The 14,159-nt window shown below is 32.7% G+C and overlaps 1 protein-coding gene across 1 annotated transcript in view; it reads right to left on the bottom strand.

Annotated features, from left to right (window-relative positions):
- Positions 1–3,052: 3,052 nt before the first annotated feature.
- The window catches only part of LOC148951764 (uncharacterized), a 243,061-nt gene continuing 231,954 nt past the window's right edge, over positions 3,053–14,159 (bottom strand). Inside the window, exon 12 of the mRNA XM_089089323.1 lies at positions 3,053–7,560. Coding sequence (XP_088945449.1) covers positions 7,329–7,560 — 232 coding nt within the window. The 3' untranslated portion in view covers positions 3,053–7,328. The remainder of the gene's footprint in view (positions 7,561–14,159) is intronic.

The raw sequence follows: 14,159 nt of genomic DNA, 5'->3' as shown, positions 1-14,159 counted from the left end.
TCCTAAATAAAGTGCTTTAAATTTTGCCAGAAATCTTTGTAAGCAGCCTTTCCCTTATTTAAAGACCAGCCCAATTAGTGTTTTAAAAGTGGCAAATTTCCTCTTAAAAATGCAAAATTGAAGGGTTTAGATTTCAAACCTTAAAACGAAAACTGGGGGACAAATTTCAAAAGAAGTCACTTTGAAACACACTTCAGATTCTAAGCACCATCGCCTGAATTGCTTCATAAATATGAGTGGTAGCTGTTTTTCTTCGTTGACTTTTTTTTCAATTTTTCAATATATCTGAATTTTATGACCTGAAGACCATTGATAAATTTAAAGCCGGGCTTCACCAGCAGGATTTCCAGAATCTAAGATCCCAGAGTATTGTTTGACGTCTTGGATACACCGCATCTGGAATATGAAGCCTCTTCAGTAGTACATCCAAATAATAAAAAAAAAGGATTCTTGAACTTATAGGGTTCTGGAATTTTCAATCATACTATGAAAACGAAAAAAAAAAGGAAAAGAGAAAAAAAAGAAGAAAAGTGGAAGACCGATTGTACAATCCTATTTATTATCCTCCCATAGTAAAAATATACTTGATGGTGCGCAAAAAAAATTTTTTTTTTTAGTTATTAGTAAAAACAGATGCGATTTAGTAAATTTATACTCTTAGATTTAGTAAATTCTTCCAGGCAAGGGTGGCAACCCTATTGGACACCATTTTTAGGTGTTTGGGCTATCCTAAACAATAAGTAGAACAACAGGGAAATTTTTTTTATACAAGACAGTGGAACGCAACTTTAAATGAATATTTCGACCCTATATCCAAGGGTTATCCTCAGCAAACAAACGAAGAGAATAAAAAACAATATAAGAGAAACTTACATTAAAATTCAATCATTAAAACTGAAAAGTTTTTTTTATAAAAATCTTTTAAAAACAGCCCTAATATCATTACTTCAAGGAAGTTCAACCAGGAAGTTCAATGAGTTTTTTTATTATATTGTTTTTTATTGTTTTTTATATTGTTATATTGTTACTCTTATATACTCTATAATACTCTTATATTGTTTTTTATTCTCTTCGTTTGTTTTGCTGAGGACGGCCCTTGGATATAGGGTCGAAATATTCATTTAAAGTTGCGTTCCACTGTCTTGTATAAAAAAAATTTCCCTGTTGTTCTACTTATTGTTTATGATGGAAAGGCTGTGTGGTCTTCGTCGCTATTTGGGCTATCCTTTTTTTTACTAAGGGACGTGATCGTCTCTTACTACGTTGCTAGCTACCGCTGCAACCCAGATTGTAAGTTAGCTTTATATGTGTTTCAGACAAGGCAGTTCTAATTGCGTGCTTTGTCTTACAATTGGACACCTTTTCAGGAGTTTGGGCAATCCTTTTTTTACTACGGGACATGATCGTCTCTTATTAGGTTGTCGCTACCGCTGCAACTAATTTTTGTTTAAAATTTCTGTTACTATGGACTAAAGTCTGTTCTTTAATTTAACATGTCCCCCAAGCATTATAAGAAAAGGCAGTTTTTCGTAAGAACATTATTTTATTTTAAATGTTATTTTTTGTTTATTACAAAAGCGACTATATGTAGTAATTTGCTTTAAAATGATCCATTAAACACCCATCTATGATATTCCAGTGTCCTGCTAGCTCTGAAAAAAAAAAACAGAAAGAAAATGTGCTTTCGATGCAGAGTCTAGTGGTTGGAGCCACATTCCTTATTTTTCAAGCCAATGGATTTTCCTTGTTGTTCAAGCCAAGGGCATATAAGTTTCTTTTACAGGGCCTTCGGACCATGGAGATCTAATGGTGTAATTTGTTTTTCAATCAGTCGCCATTTTTGGGAGTTTCGGGCTGCTGTTTTTGGTAATATGAAACGTGTTGGTCTCTTACTACGTTGTAGCTGCCGCTGCAACCACGATAATTCTTCACTTTATGTTTTTTTTTCAAAACGCCTTTTTGAACTTCTCGTTACCATGAGCCGCGGCTCGCTCATTACTAGGTTACACCTGTGGCAGCAATCATGATTTTGGTTACTTATTCAAACAAAATTGCTACCTCTCTTAGATAGAAAATTTTTTTAGGATAGAGAGAATTCTACTTTGAATCGAATGAAATTGTAAACTGCGTTTCTGATAGAAATATGGAACAGAGTAACTCTACTAATGACTCCTGGCTAACTATGATACTAGGGAAACTTAAATATAGATTACCTGATCATTTAGAAGAAACGACAGCTTTTATAAGAAAACTACTTGAATCTGTTTTTGGAATTTCTCTGTCGACCATGTAGGGCAGACGTCTTACATCTTGCAGACATCTGAATTTCGATCATGTTTATTTTCTTCTTTAGAAGTGCTGATTTTATTTTGCCCCGTAAAAGCAGTTAAAATATCGCTGATTCTAGTTATTATTGGCTCTGAGCCATTCCAAGAGAGGAATTACTTCATTTGGTCTTTCGTTCTTTCTGCCTTAGATGACGACCAAGCACATAGGCAATATATTTTGTTTGGGGGGGGGGGGGAATTAAAAATAAATTTCGTAATTTGAATAAAAAGTGCACAGAAATGCAGGGTAGCTAAAGATTGGATGGAGGATCGGGAACCCCCCTGGGTACGTCCTCAATGACGATGATCTGCAACACTTGATAACGATGGTAAAATTGACGCTACAAAGGATGATAAGGGTTTGAAGAAACTTAAATAAAATTAAACATGATTTGACTCAAGGCCATATACAATATTTTTCGGGGCGGAAGGGGGGAGGTTACAAAAGCATAAAAAAATATTTTTTTACGATTTTTTAGAATTGGATAAAAATTTCGGGAGGGGGCTCAAATCCCAGTCCTGGATAGGGCCGTGATTTGAATCCGTCTTTGAAATTTCCCCGTTCTAAAAATGCAGTAATATAAATTTCAGTTGTCTTAATCTGTTCCTTTGGATTAGTAAATTAATTTAATCACACAAGGGCAAATTATAATATCACTGGTACCCAATTTCAATGAGCGATCGGTTTTTTTTTCTTTCTAACACAGATGATGAATGGTTTTCCTTACAAAAATTTAATCTTTTATTTGATAATTAAACTTCCAGTTCCTAAAACAAGACCCAACTGTATTCTTTACAAATCACAAAATAAAATGACACTACATCATACCAAAATCATGTTGAACCAAATCTTACATAAAGCACATAAATACATGTTACACACATCTGGAAATCATTCACATTTAACACTCACACTTAGTTAGATCTACAGAGCTGATACATTTTATCTTCTATAATATATTATTCTTAAGCTTGATCTGATTATTCATTTTATTTTATTTTCGTTACAGGTTTCATTAATTACACTTACTGTTTGTTTGAAACTTAGCGTATTACATCATTTCTGCTTGTCTTAGGTTTTAATATCGTTTTTATTTTAATCAGTCATAAACGCCATTTTTCTGAGAAAGAGCAATAAGATACGGTGGTGCTATTGGGGGGAGGGGGTTGGACAAATGGGCACAAGAATGATAATAACTGGAGAAATAAAGAAAATAACTGGATAATAAAGGGTGTAAAAGGTCTTCTAAAAAGAGGTGTAGATGTTTTGCGCTCGGTTTAACAACACCAAAGAAGATAAACAAGTCTCAGACCTTAATTAAGTTCTGAACCGCCGATTCTTGCCTAATTATAGTGAACACAATAGGAAATACTTTAAGTAGTAGAATTCATCAAGTTTTTGATGGAATATTTTCCTAATGATGATTTTAAAATTACGACTTTATACTTTCTATTTAAAAAACTGGGAATAACAAATGAGGAAGCTATAGAATTCCACTGTAAAATCTTATTAAGATCAAAAATATTTGGTTGGAACCAGTGTTCTAACATCAACTCAAAAATTAACTTTAGCTTAGGATTCTGATGTGATATCTTTACCAACTTTAACAATAGAGATAGAAAAAATTTATAGAGGCCAGACTGCAGTAGGTAAAATTCTTGATATAACCACCATGATTTCGAAATATAACTTATTAGCGTGGCTCCAGGTGAAAAGTAAAATCCGTCATCAAATATTACAGAATCTGGACCCATCCTTTTCCTATCTTTTAAAATTTTGTCTCAATGCCATCTATTACTACATTGCATTGATGGTTGACATTATGAATATTGCAAATATAATGTTTGTAACTGTGCTTATATAGTCATCTACGTAATAAGGATTCACGTATGGGAATCATAAACAGGAACTAATAAGGTTTCACTTGAAAAGGAACTAAAAAACTATGGTTAATATTGGAGAAGGGATAAACTGTTAAACATTTTTTTAAACCTCCTTTTGACACTTTTTTAAGGAAATTTCAGGTTTCAAGGTCTCCTTCTGCCACAATAATCCGCGAGCCTAATGTATTGTACACTCAAACAGAAGAGACCGGTTCTTGCGGTATGGAAATCAGATCCGGAATCACTTTCCATGAGTTTCCGCAGATGAAGCCCGACAGGAATAACCTTCCATTCAGGTTTTCGTGACATGAAAACGCTTTCCGCTTTTTCGGAAAGTGAATCCAGAAAGGTCGTGGACAGTGAAGCTGGGAACCCCATTTCTGGCGTAATTTTCAAACATGCCGAAGAAAGTGGGAGAATATAGCTACATTTTTGAAAGAAAATTTTTGAAGCACAAATTATGAGGGTCAGTTACTTTTCCAAAATACAGGTAAGCTAGATAGTCGTTTGGTCGTCATTTCAGTTTTCATGGTACCAAGTGTCACCTTTGCTTTCCACTTCCCCATTTCGCGTTACAGCTGTTTTTGAGACGTGCGACCGAAAAGGAAACGTTTCCGGGAATCTTGCAAAACCCACCCTAATACATACTTTTTGGGTTTACTTACTCTAACTTACTTAATAAGTGTGATCACTTAGTTTACTTTTGTTTATGGAGAAAATCCTAGGAAACATTCATCATTCATATTCAAGCATGATTTTCTTTTCAGAACTACAAAAAGAATATGAATTTTAAAATAGTTAAAAAATAGTTATCGAGACATTGTTAAAATAGCACTTTAAACAAATAAATGAATTATTAAATAGTGTTCGGATGACGGTAATTTTTTATGATGTAATGAGTGACTATTTTATAACCGGAAAAAAGAAAAAAATATTAGGAATGTTCAGACGAATAGGGTTGTTGAGGAATGTTACAAAAACAAGGGTTAAATGATAGTTTTTTCAGTATGGGAACTATGGTGAAAAGTGGTTAATCCAGTGTAATTCAAAGCAAATTTAAGATAGTAGCCTAATAGGAGGTTGGGGAAAATTCCTTAGCGTTAATGGGGAGTCCGTTGAAAATCGCAAGTTATTAGAAGGTAGAATTTATCTCAATTTAATTACACTTGTAAGATTGGTCCATTTGTTTATTTTACAAAAATATTTGTCTCTTTCGAAAGCCCATTGGCCTTTTCGCAATAAATATATTATAAATCAGGCTGGAATTGATAAAAGATTGGGGCTATTTTACAATAAAACTATTACGCTGTAAGTTTAGAATCTTAAACTTTGGGACCTTCGCGTGAAAGCTCACATTATTTAAGAAGATACAACTAACTATTTTTGATGAGTATAAAGCGAATCCTAGTAAATTTAGTAACAGTTGTTGTTAAGATAAGTTTATGAGAAAAAAAAGTAGAGAATTAGTATGGGCCGAGAACTAGCCCGTCATCGATAACATCCAATCCTGAAAATGGGCTTTTCTAAGATTTATTTCACACGTATGCTTACCTGGACTTCAAGGTCTAGGAATAAATATATTAATTTGTTAGAAATAAATTAAATTGTTAGAAATAAATTTCTAACAGTCATCATTTGTTTCCTCTTTTAAAAGCAGTCCTTATCGACCCGCAATCACGATGTTTAGGAACTGATAACTAGCTATGCAACGTGACAATGGGGTTAAAGCGTAATATATCATCCATTTCATATAAATGTTTCATTATGAGTTTCAAAAGCCTTAGGATGCAAAAACACTTATATCAAATGTTTGGCACATGGCCAAAAGGAAAAGGAACCACTGTATTTCAGACTACAATCATATTCATTAACTATACCGATAGTGTCTTTAAGCGTTTATACATGATATATTTCAGAACTTCTATAAAATTCATTAATTTGGTCATCAACTTTCTGCATTTACATCATTAAAATAGAAAACAACAAGATTGAGGTAATAATTTCAAGGAAAAGAAGAGAAAAGAAAATTAGCCTTGAGCTTGGCTTTCTCAAAGTATACTCTTCGGAGCTCAAACAAACCATGAGAATAATCTAAAGTTGTTTAATAAGGTCATAAGGGGAGCTGTATTGGGCTGTTTGCGATGTCATAATTCATATATAATATTGCCAGAAAATACCACACCTCCTTTGTTTGTTAACATAAGACGATTAGAAGGGACCATCCCTTTCTCTCGTTCTAAAAGAAGGATCCCTGTTGCTGACATTCACCCCTTAAGACAAACTGCAAATAAGCAAGGACTAAACAGCTAGGATATTAGTGCGTCTTTTTTTATAAAGTATAGTGACCGACACTCTATATTTACGAAGCCTTGTCAGGGGTGACAATTCACAGAATGTAGAGAGGATGTTTTTTTTCCAAATGAATGTAAAAAATGGAATGTTTCACAATCTAAGGGTTTCGTTTTTTCCATGAAAACACAAAAAAAAGATTTCCACAATCTCGTTTTTTCCATGAAAGCAAAAAAAAAAGATTTCCACAATATAGGGGGACCCCCCTTCCTTAAATTGGAACGCTTGGGTCTAGCTAAATAAGAAATAATAGAAAATAACAACAAATCAAATAAATACTTTGAAAAATTGCTAATGTATTGTTATTTTTAAGATTAGAAAAAAATTTGCATACTTTTTCATAGTTTATTAAGTTGTAGCGGAGATACGAGTTTTTATAGAAAAAGAAAAACAACTGTAAATCAATTTTATCTTATTCAAAGGATTTTTCAAAGAAAAGAGCGACGAATACAATTTATAATTCAAATTAATTACTTACTAAATCATTTTTCATTTAAAAAAAAGAAATACTATAAAAACTGTGTGGATTATTGTTTTTAACGTCAGCAAATTATTGTATATCTATACAAACTTATTAAAGTATAGTAAAGACGCAAGAATTTTATAGTCAAAGAGAATTCAGTGAATATAAACAATTCGAATCGACAAAAAAAATCGAACGGCAAAATAATCGATAAATACATCACATTCACGGGGTATTTCACTGGGAAAGAACCATAAATATAAAATTTCCACCACAGCCTCAATCTCAAAAATAAACATTTACATCTAACAGCTAGATTTCTTTTTCACTAAATCCTCACATAGATTTTTCCTGGCTTTATATATTCGGTAGATGGAATGATCTGTTTTTTTATCAATCTCAATGTCATTTTGTTTCCCGCGTTTATCACTCGATGAAGTCGACGTCGACGAGTTGCTCGATATGGCGGGTGATATTGACGATAACCAATCATGCTTCCCGGCTTCGTCAGGCGTCATTCGTTTACTTGGGTCCCATCTAGAATTTAAAAACACTTACAAGAGACGAAGTTATGTACTTGTCACTGGTCAGCTACTGCTTCACTGATACTAACTTATTGGCAGTTTTATCATCAACTTATAGGTAAATTATCAACAGTCACAGGTTTTCGAATAGTTAGAAGTGGTTACCGGTAGATATGTCAATGAGAACATATATGTTGGGGTAACTAGAAATTAGGTGGAGGTACTGTTGAAGTAGAAATTGTAAATTTTTTTTATTTCTGTTGCGTGCATTTTGAAACCGTAAGCATTTCTTGAATTTTAGAAGACAAAAAGCCAAACTAATAATAAAAAATTATTTGAACCCTCTATATACAAAAATGCACGCTAGAGGAGAAAAAAGAAAAAACAAGATAAGAACTACACAAGGACAACAAACGGTGCTGATCATGTCTTTCCCAGTACCGTTACCTTGTACACCTTAAGGCTGTTTCTTGGTCTACGTCAAAGAGTGTTTAATGATCCTAGAGTGACAGTGCCGCATTACCTTAGGCTGTTTCTTGGTCTACGTCAAAGAGTGTTTAATGATCCTAGAGTGACAGTGCCGCATTACCTTAGGATGTTTCTTGGTCTACGTCAAAGAGTGTTTAATGATCCTAGACTGACAGTGCCGCATTACCTTAGGTTGTTTCTTGGTCTAGTCAAAGAGTGTTTAATGATCCTAGAGTGACAGTGCCGCATTACCTTAGGATGTTTCTTGGTCTACGTCAAAGAGTGTTTAATGATCCTAGACTGACAGTGCCGCATTACCTTATGATGTTTCTTGGTCTACGTCAAAGAGTGTTTAATGATCCTAGAGTGACAGTGCCGCATTACCTTAGGCTGTTCAATGGACTACGCAATTGATGAGCCTTTTGCCGATGGGGCTTTTGAAGAGCCCCAAATTTCCATCAGCAATTTAAAAACTTGGTGTATAAGATCGTGTATTTCAAGCCAAGTAATGAAAGAAGTTGATTTTATCAATAGAATCTCCCGAAAAATGTTCGAACAGAATGCAAAAAGAAATTATTCTGTATATCAGGGTGACTTCCCCTCCTTAGTCCCTCCCTCACTTTCTACATTAACTTTTACTTTTTCAGCACAGATTGAACAGGATAAAAAGTTATTTGTGCATTGACTCAACTAAGGAAAAGCCTATTCAGCCACATTTGCTGTAAACAGCAGAATTTTCAGCTCAGATATTTTAAAAGACGAACGGAATTCATTCTTTTTTAGTCTCTTGTAGTCTATTTCCCTCAAAACATCAGAAGTTAAATAGATGACTTTTTGTCGCACATTTTATTTTTGATAAATTATTTTTTATTGTTTTGGGGGCTTTTCATTTTATACACTATGATGAGGTAGAGATGATTTGTTAGTGTTTTCAGTAGTTAATTGGTAACGAGGATCAAGACTCTAACACTAACAATCAAGACTAAACACTAACACTAACAATCATGTAGACTCTAACAATCAAGAGTTCCATCTAAAATATTGTTTCAACAATCCGATTAAATAGTTGTATCGACCAAATTTTTCAAAATCATAACTATTTGTCTGTATTGATAATTATCATGTTAATCGTGGATTGATGAACATGGGTCAATCCTACCCCAAATTCTCTGTTAAAACTTCTAAAATTTAGTTTTATCATCAAACACTGGTTGTTAATATAATTGTAGGAGTTAAGTTAGCCCAGGGCTAACTGCATTTTCTTTTCATATATAAATAACAAAAGGTTTCCCCTTCCAATCTTTAATAGCACAGTAACATTCTAAACTAAAGACCAGACACCATTGTCAAGATAACTTTAAAATATCATGAAACATTTTTTGTTCTCTTAATTTAAAATGAATCAGCCTGCCGACCCATATAACGCCTTAGTACCCTTTGATAGGAGATACTGAAATAGTTTTTTTTTTTTTGAAAGGTTTAACGATTTTGGCCTCGATGTCATGCCTAGTTTATTTTTAAAACCTAAGAATATGGTAAATTACCCATTTCGATTACCTCTAGCATTGGGGTAAAATATGACGTAGCTCATTTTTGTCACTTTTTTACTCGCTTTTCCTCTTTTCTTCTTGAAAGATTTTATGTATATATTTGCAGCTTTCTAACTCTGTAGATTTCTACAATTAGACGAATGTATTTCCTATTCCGTTTAATTTTTTTTCAAAATTCAATTCTAGCATTACATTTTTTCTTCATCTCTTCCTGTTAACTCCTAATTATTCTTAAAATTATTCCGCAGTAGAGTTAAAATAAAGGATAATAAATTGATCCAATTCTCTTGGGCTAATCGAGTGAACAACCCATGCACCAAGGAAAATTTGAAAATGGTGGCCTAAAATATACTTATTTTGCGCCTTTGATCCCCTGTCCCCTTGAATAATCCCCCTTATTCTCCCCTTATTATATATATTCCCTTGAATAAATTTTGCTTGAATAAATTCTCTTATTCTGCTCAGGACCACTCAGGGCTAGTAACGTTTTTAAACCCTAATTAGTAAACATTAAATGCAACTAAAAACCACTGATCAAGTTAAGTCAGTCAGAGAGATTTTAGCTCACCCTTGGTTAATTTTTGTTGAGTGAAGGGAAAAAGAGATCCATAAATTTAGGTAAAGGGTCTAAGAGTTCAAAAAAATGCTATTTGACCCGCTCTTCACCCAAACAACATGTAAGACAAGTAAGACATTAGATTGTTATCGGTTGACTCATTCCATAGGAATGGAAGACAATTTGTTATTTTTATTTGTGAAAACGATTCAATTTAAAAAATTCTCGGAAGAGAATAGAAAGTTAACTGTATTGGGGAAAAATCCAGGTTGAAAGGGGGTTATCAAATTTAAAATTATCCATAAAATGTTACATTCCATGGTGAAATTTTTTTATGAGGAGCTCCATTTTCTTTCTGTTGTTTAAAACTAATATAACGACAAATATTTCCAAATTATTCCAACAAAGAATACCCCCCCCTGGTTGTTACGTACAGTCATCCATACAAATCTAATAAAAAGTTAAAGATGGCATAATAATTACATTCGCAACTTTAGAGACATAATAGCTAGGTCTAAAAGTTTAAAGAATACTTGTTTTATGTATGCCCATTCTACTACTAGCATTACCATTAAAAATTCATTGTAATATTCCCCGTTCACCCTCACCCAAATAAGCCCCGAGCTAAATAAAAAAAAAGTTTAAATGTAGAAGCGTTTTCAATATATTTAATGGTCATCCATCACCGCAGAGTAGAATCGATCGAAGGAATAGAAAAGGTTCCCACTAATTGGGTTCCCCTGATCGGGAACCTCAACTGAGAGGGACAGGTAAATGGAAATCACAGAGCTTTCGTATTTCTGTACTCTTGCGAAAGTACAAATCCCGATTCTATAATGGAACAATATAATCGAGAACCTCTATATTGATTGATAGCGCTTGTTAATTTTCCCAAGATATCCTGGATACGAAAAGACTTTTCTTGGTCCCCTTCTTTCTAATAAAAGTGTAAACCGATGGAGGAAAGGGAATTGTAAGTTTGCCAAATTATTCGAATTAAAGAGATAAAAATACTCTTTCTTTATTAAATATATGATGACATTAGTAGAGAAATTTTTTCCAAAACAGAGAAAATATGGCCATATACTAATAAAAAATAAAACGCGAAACACACCCAGAGCAAATCCATAATTTTTGTAGATATCTCTAATTTTATTAGTGAAAATCTTATTTGTTTCAAAAAGAAAATAATTATGTAAATGAAAATGAATTTATTCATACTTTTCGCTTTCAATCATACCCTTGCTTGCCCAATTAAAACAATGCATCATTAAATGTACGATTAAAAATAATAATATTGTAATTATTTAGTAATATTTAAATAATATTAGAATAATATTTAATAACGATTAAAAATGAGTATTTTTCTAGAGAGAACTAAAAAAAAAAAATTAGAAATGGATGCAAGCCTCACTTGTTATATATATAATCAAATAAATAAATAAACGACGATAAATTGAATTATACGAGTCCCCTTACACATTTATCCAGTTACAGATACATAATTAAAGTAAGTAATGATTCAGATACAACATTAGAAATAACCGATAAGAACAGTTTACTAATCAAGGTCTGATATTTACAAAAATTTGGGTGAAGAAGATGGTCCTTTCTTGCGTATTTCTTTTACGTTATATTTTTTCTGAATTTTACATAAAGTATTAGAATTTTCACCATTCATTTGCATTGTGCAAGATTATAAATTATAACAAAATATACAAATTATTCGAAAAATATTCAGCATTTAAGGAAATGGCCTCACAAAATGCTCAAATTTCTGGGAATGGGCGGATCTATGCATAAGAAAAATGGATTAAAAAGAAGCAAAAACATCTGCTACGCTTTGATTAAACGGAATATGGATCGAAAAAGATCTGTTTTGCTTCCCCGTTTTCTGATGAAGGAAAAGGAATACACTTTGTCTTACATGTTTGCCAAATTATTTGAATTAAAACAAGAAAAACTTTTTCTTTTTTGAGTATATGATGACATTAGCAGAGAATATTGTTGAGGAAGAAGGCTAAACAAAGACAATATGGGGTAGAACCACTGCTTTGTTTTAGAGAATATTTAGTAGCTGAAAATATTTTCATGCAGTTCATTAGTTATAGTTTTTTTTCGGAATTTTAGGCAAATTTTTGAATTCACGCATATTATTTGAATTTTACTAGAAACTACTACACGAATCATGTGAACGAGATGGTCTCACCAAATGCTCAGATTTCCGGGATGGTCGTATCTGGTTATAAAAATTTAATTAAAAAGAAGCAAAAGGGCTGTTTTATCAGCCCTTAATTATCAGCCCTTAACATCAGTTAATTTTTGGGACGATGATATATCTCATAAATATATTTTGATATAGAAACAATCAATGACCCGAGTAAAGAATTTAATAGTTTGATGTGTCTATATAATGAAAAAAGAAGAGAAACGGTGCATGTCTCATCATGCTAGGGAAAACAATCCCCTATTACAGATCCCCTGAGGGCATCAACCAATTTCGTTTAATCTCCAAGGCTTTATATTCAGAGTTTCATCTCTACTTTATCGTGAAAGTCTATATCTTGGAAGAAATTGGGCTAGATTCAAAAAGATGTTGCAATAAACAATTTTATTATGTTTCATAATAGTTTATTATGTTTATTAATAGACGTTAAAACGTTTCGGAAAAATATTTTAACAGTACTCTCAAGTAGTTTCAAAGTAATTTCAACTAAAGTAGCAAAATGTTTCACATAATTTCAAAATCTTCATGTTTTGTATTAGACCTATAATTTCTCCTCCAAGAACATTGAACTTAAGTCATTACCATTATTATTGTGAGTTTTTCTTTATTCTTGATTCAGATTACTTGATTTCATTCACCAGATCTTTTTTTTATTTTTTATAGAATAGAAAATGTTCTTTTCGGAAGGATTTTTTTTCTACAAAACTTTATTTGCAGGAAAATAAATTTTTCGGCAAAGTCAGTCCAAACTTCAAAGCCGACTTTTTTCGGTTAGAGAAAACAACTAAATTGGATAGTAGCCCAATTATTATTTTACAGATCAACAGATGCAAGTTTATGCTAAAAGTGTATTTCAAGAAATATGTACCAATGGTTTAGAATTAACAAAGGTTCCAGAATTTACAATTGTTACGAATAAAAAAGAGCAAATGTTTTTCAAAGTGAATGTTAAATCACGTGAGGCGAAGTTAATGATTTTACGTAATGGGAAAAAACTTAAGAATAAGACTTTCGGTTCAAATACAGCTATGAAAAATGTTTACGTCAGCGATGATGCGCCATTGTGTGTTCGTGAAGCGCGGAAGAGACTTTACAAGACTAAATCTAAATTGAGTAGAAAGAGTATTCCAGCTTGGGTATCTAATACTGTTCCTCCCTTCATTCAGATTGAGAGAGAAGGTGTTGGAAAAGTGAAATATATGTATAATGAGCCAATACCCGAGCTACTTGATTGTTGATTCTAGCATTTCATTTGTTTTGTTTTGAAGTTTAGAGTCATTTTTTGCTATTATAAGATGAATTTTGTATTCGTGGTTAAAGGCACTAGCACAAGTGTGTGCCTGATGAAGAAAACCAATTATATTTTTCCTCGATTGCATTATCCTGTATTTTTTAATTTGAGTGAGATTTTTCCCTTTTTATTTTCCATGAGTTTTTTTTTTGTTATGTTGTATGGGCAGTGGGTGGAGCGGCGGGGAGGATTTTTTGTACGAAACGGTGGAACGTGTTCTACTGTCTTCTATGGAGGGTTCCATGTTGTTATACTTATTGTTTATGATGAAATGGCAGGGTGGTCTTCGTCGCTATTTATGTTATGTTGCATCTCTTTATTTTGTATTTTATTTATGATAAATTTTATTTTTAATTTATTTTCTCTTTTTTTCCGTTTTTTTTCTTTTGTTATTGATTGCGGCCCTCCTAGATACTGGAGATCACTTGTGGTTGTTGTAAGTAGAGTTAATTTTTCTATGAGTTTCCTCGTTTGCCTCCTAAGCTTGTGTCTTGAAAAAATGAGTTGGATTATGACAATA

Source organism: Artemia sp. Qi Xiang Cuo, chromosome 5 (assembly GCF_049724085.1).
Source record: "Artemia sp. Qi Xiang Cuo chromosome 5, ASM4972408v1, whole genome shotgun sequence".
Classification (NCBI taxonomy): domain Eukaryota; kingdom Metazoa; phylum Arthropoda; class Branchiopoda; order Anostraca; family Artemiidae; genus Artemia; species Artemia sp. Qi Xiang Cuo.
The sequence above is the reverse complement of the archived record's forward strand: the minus strand, read 5'-3'. Positions and strand labels throughout refer to the sequence as shown.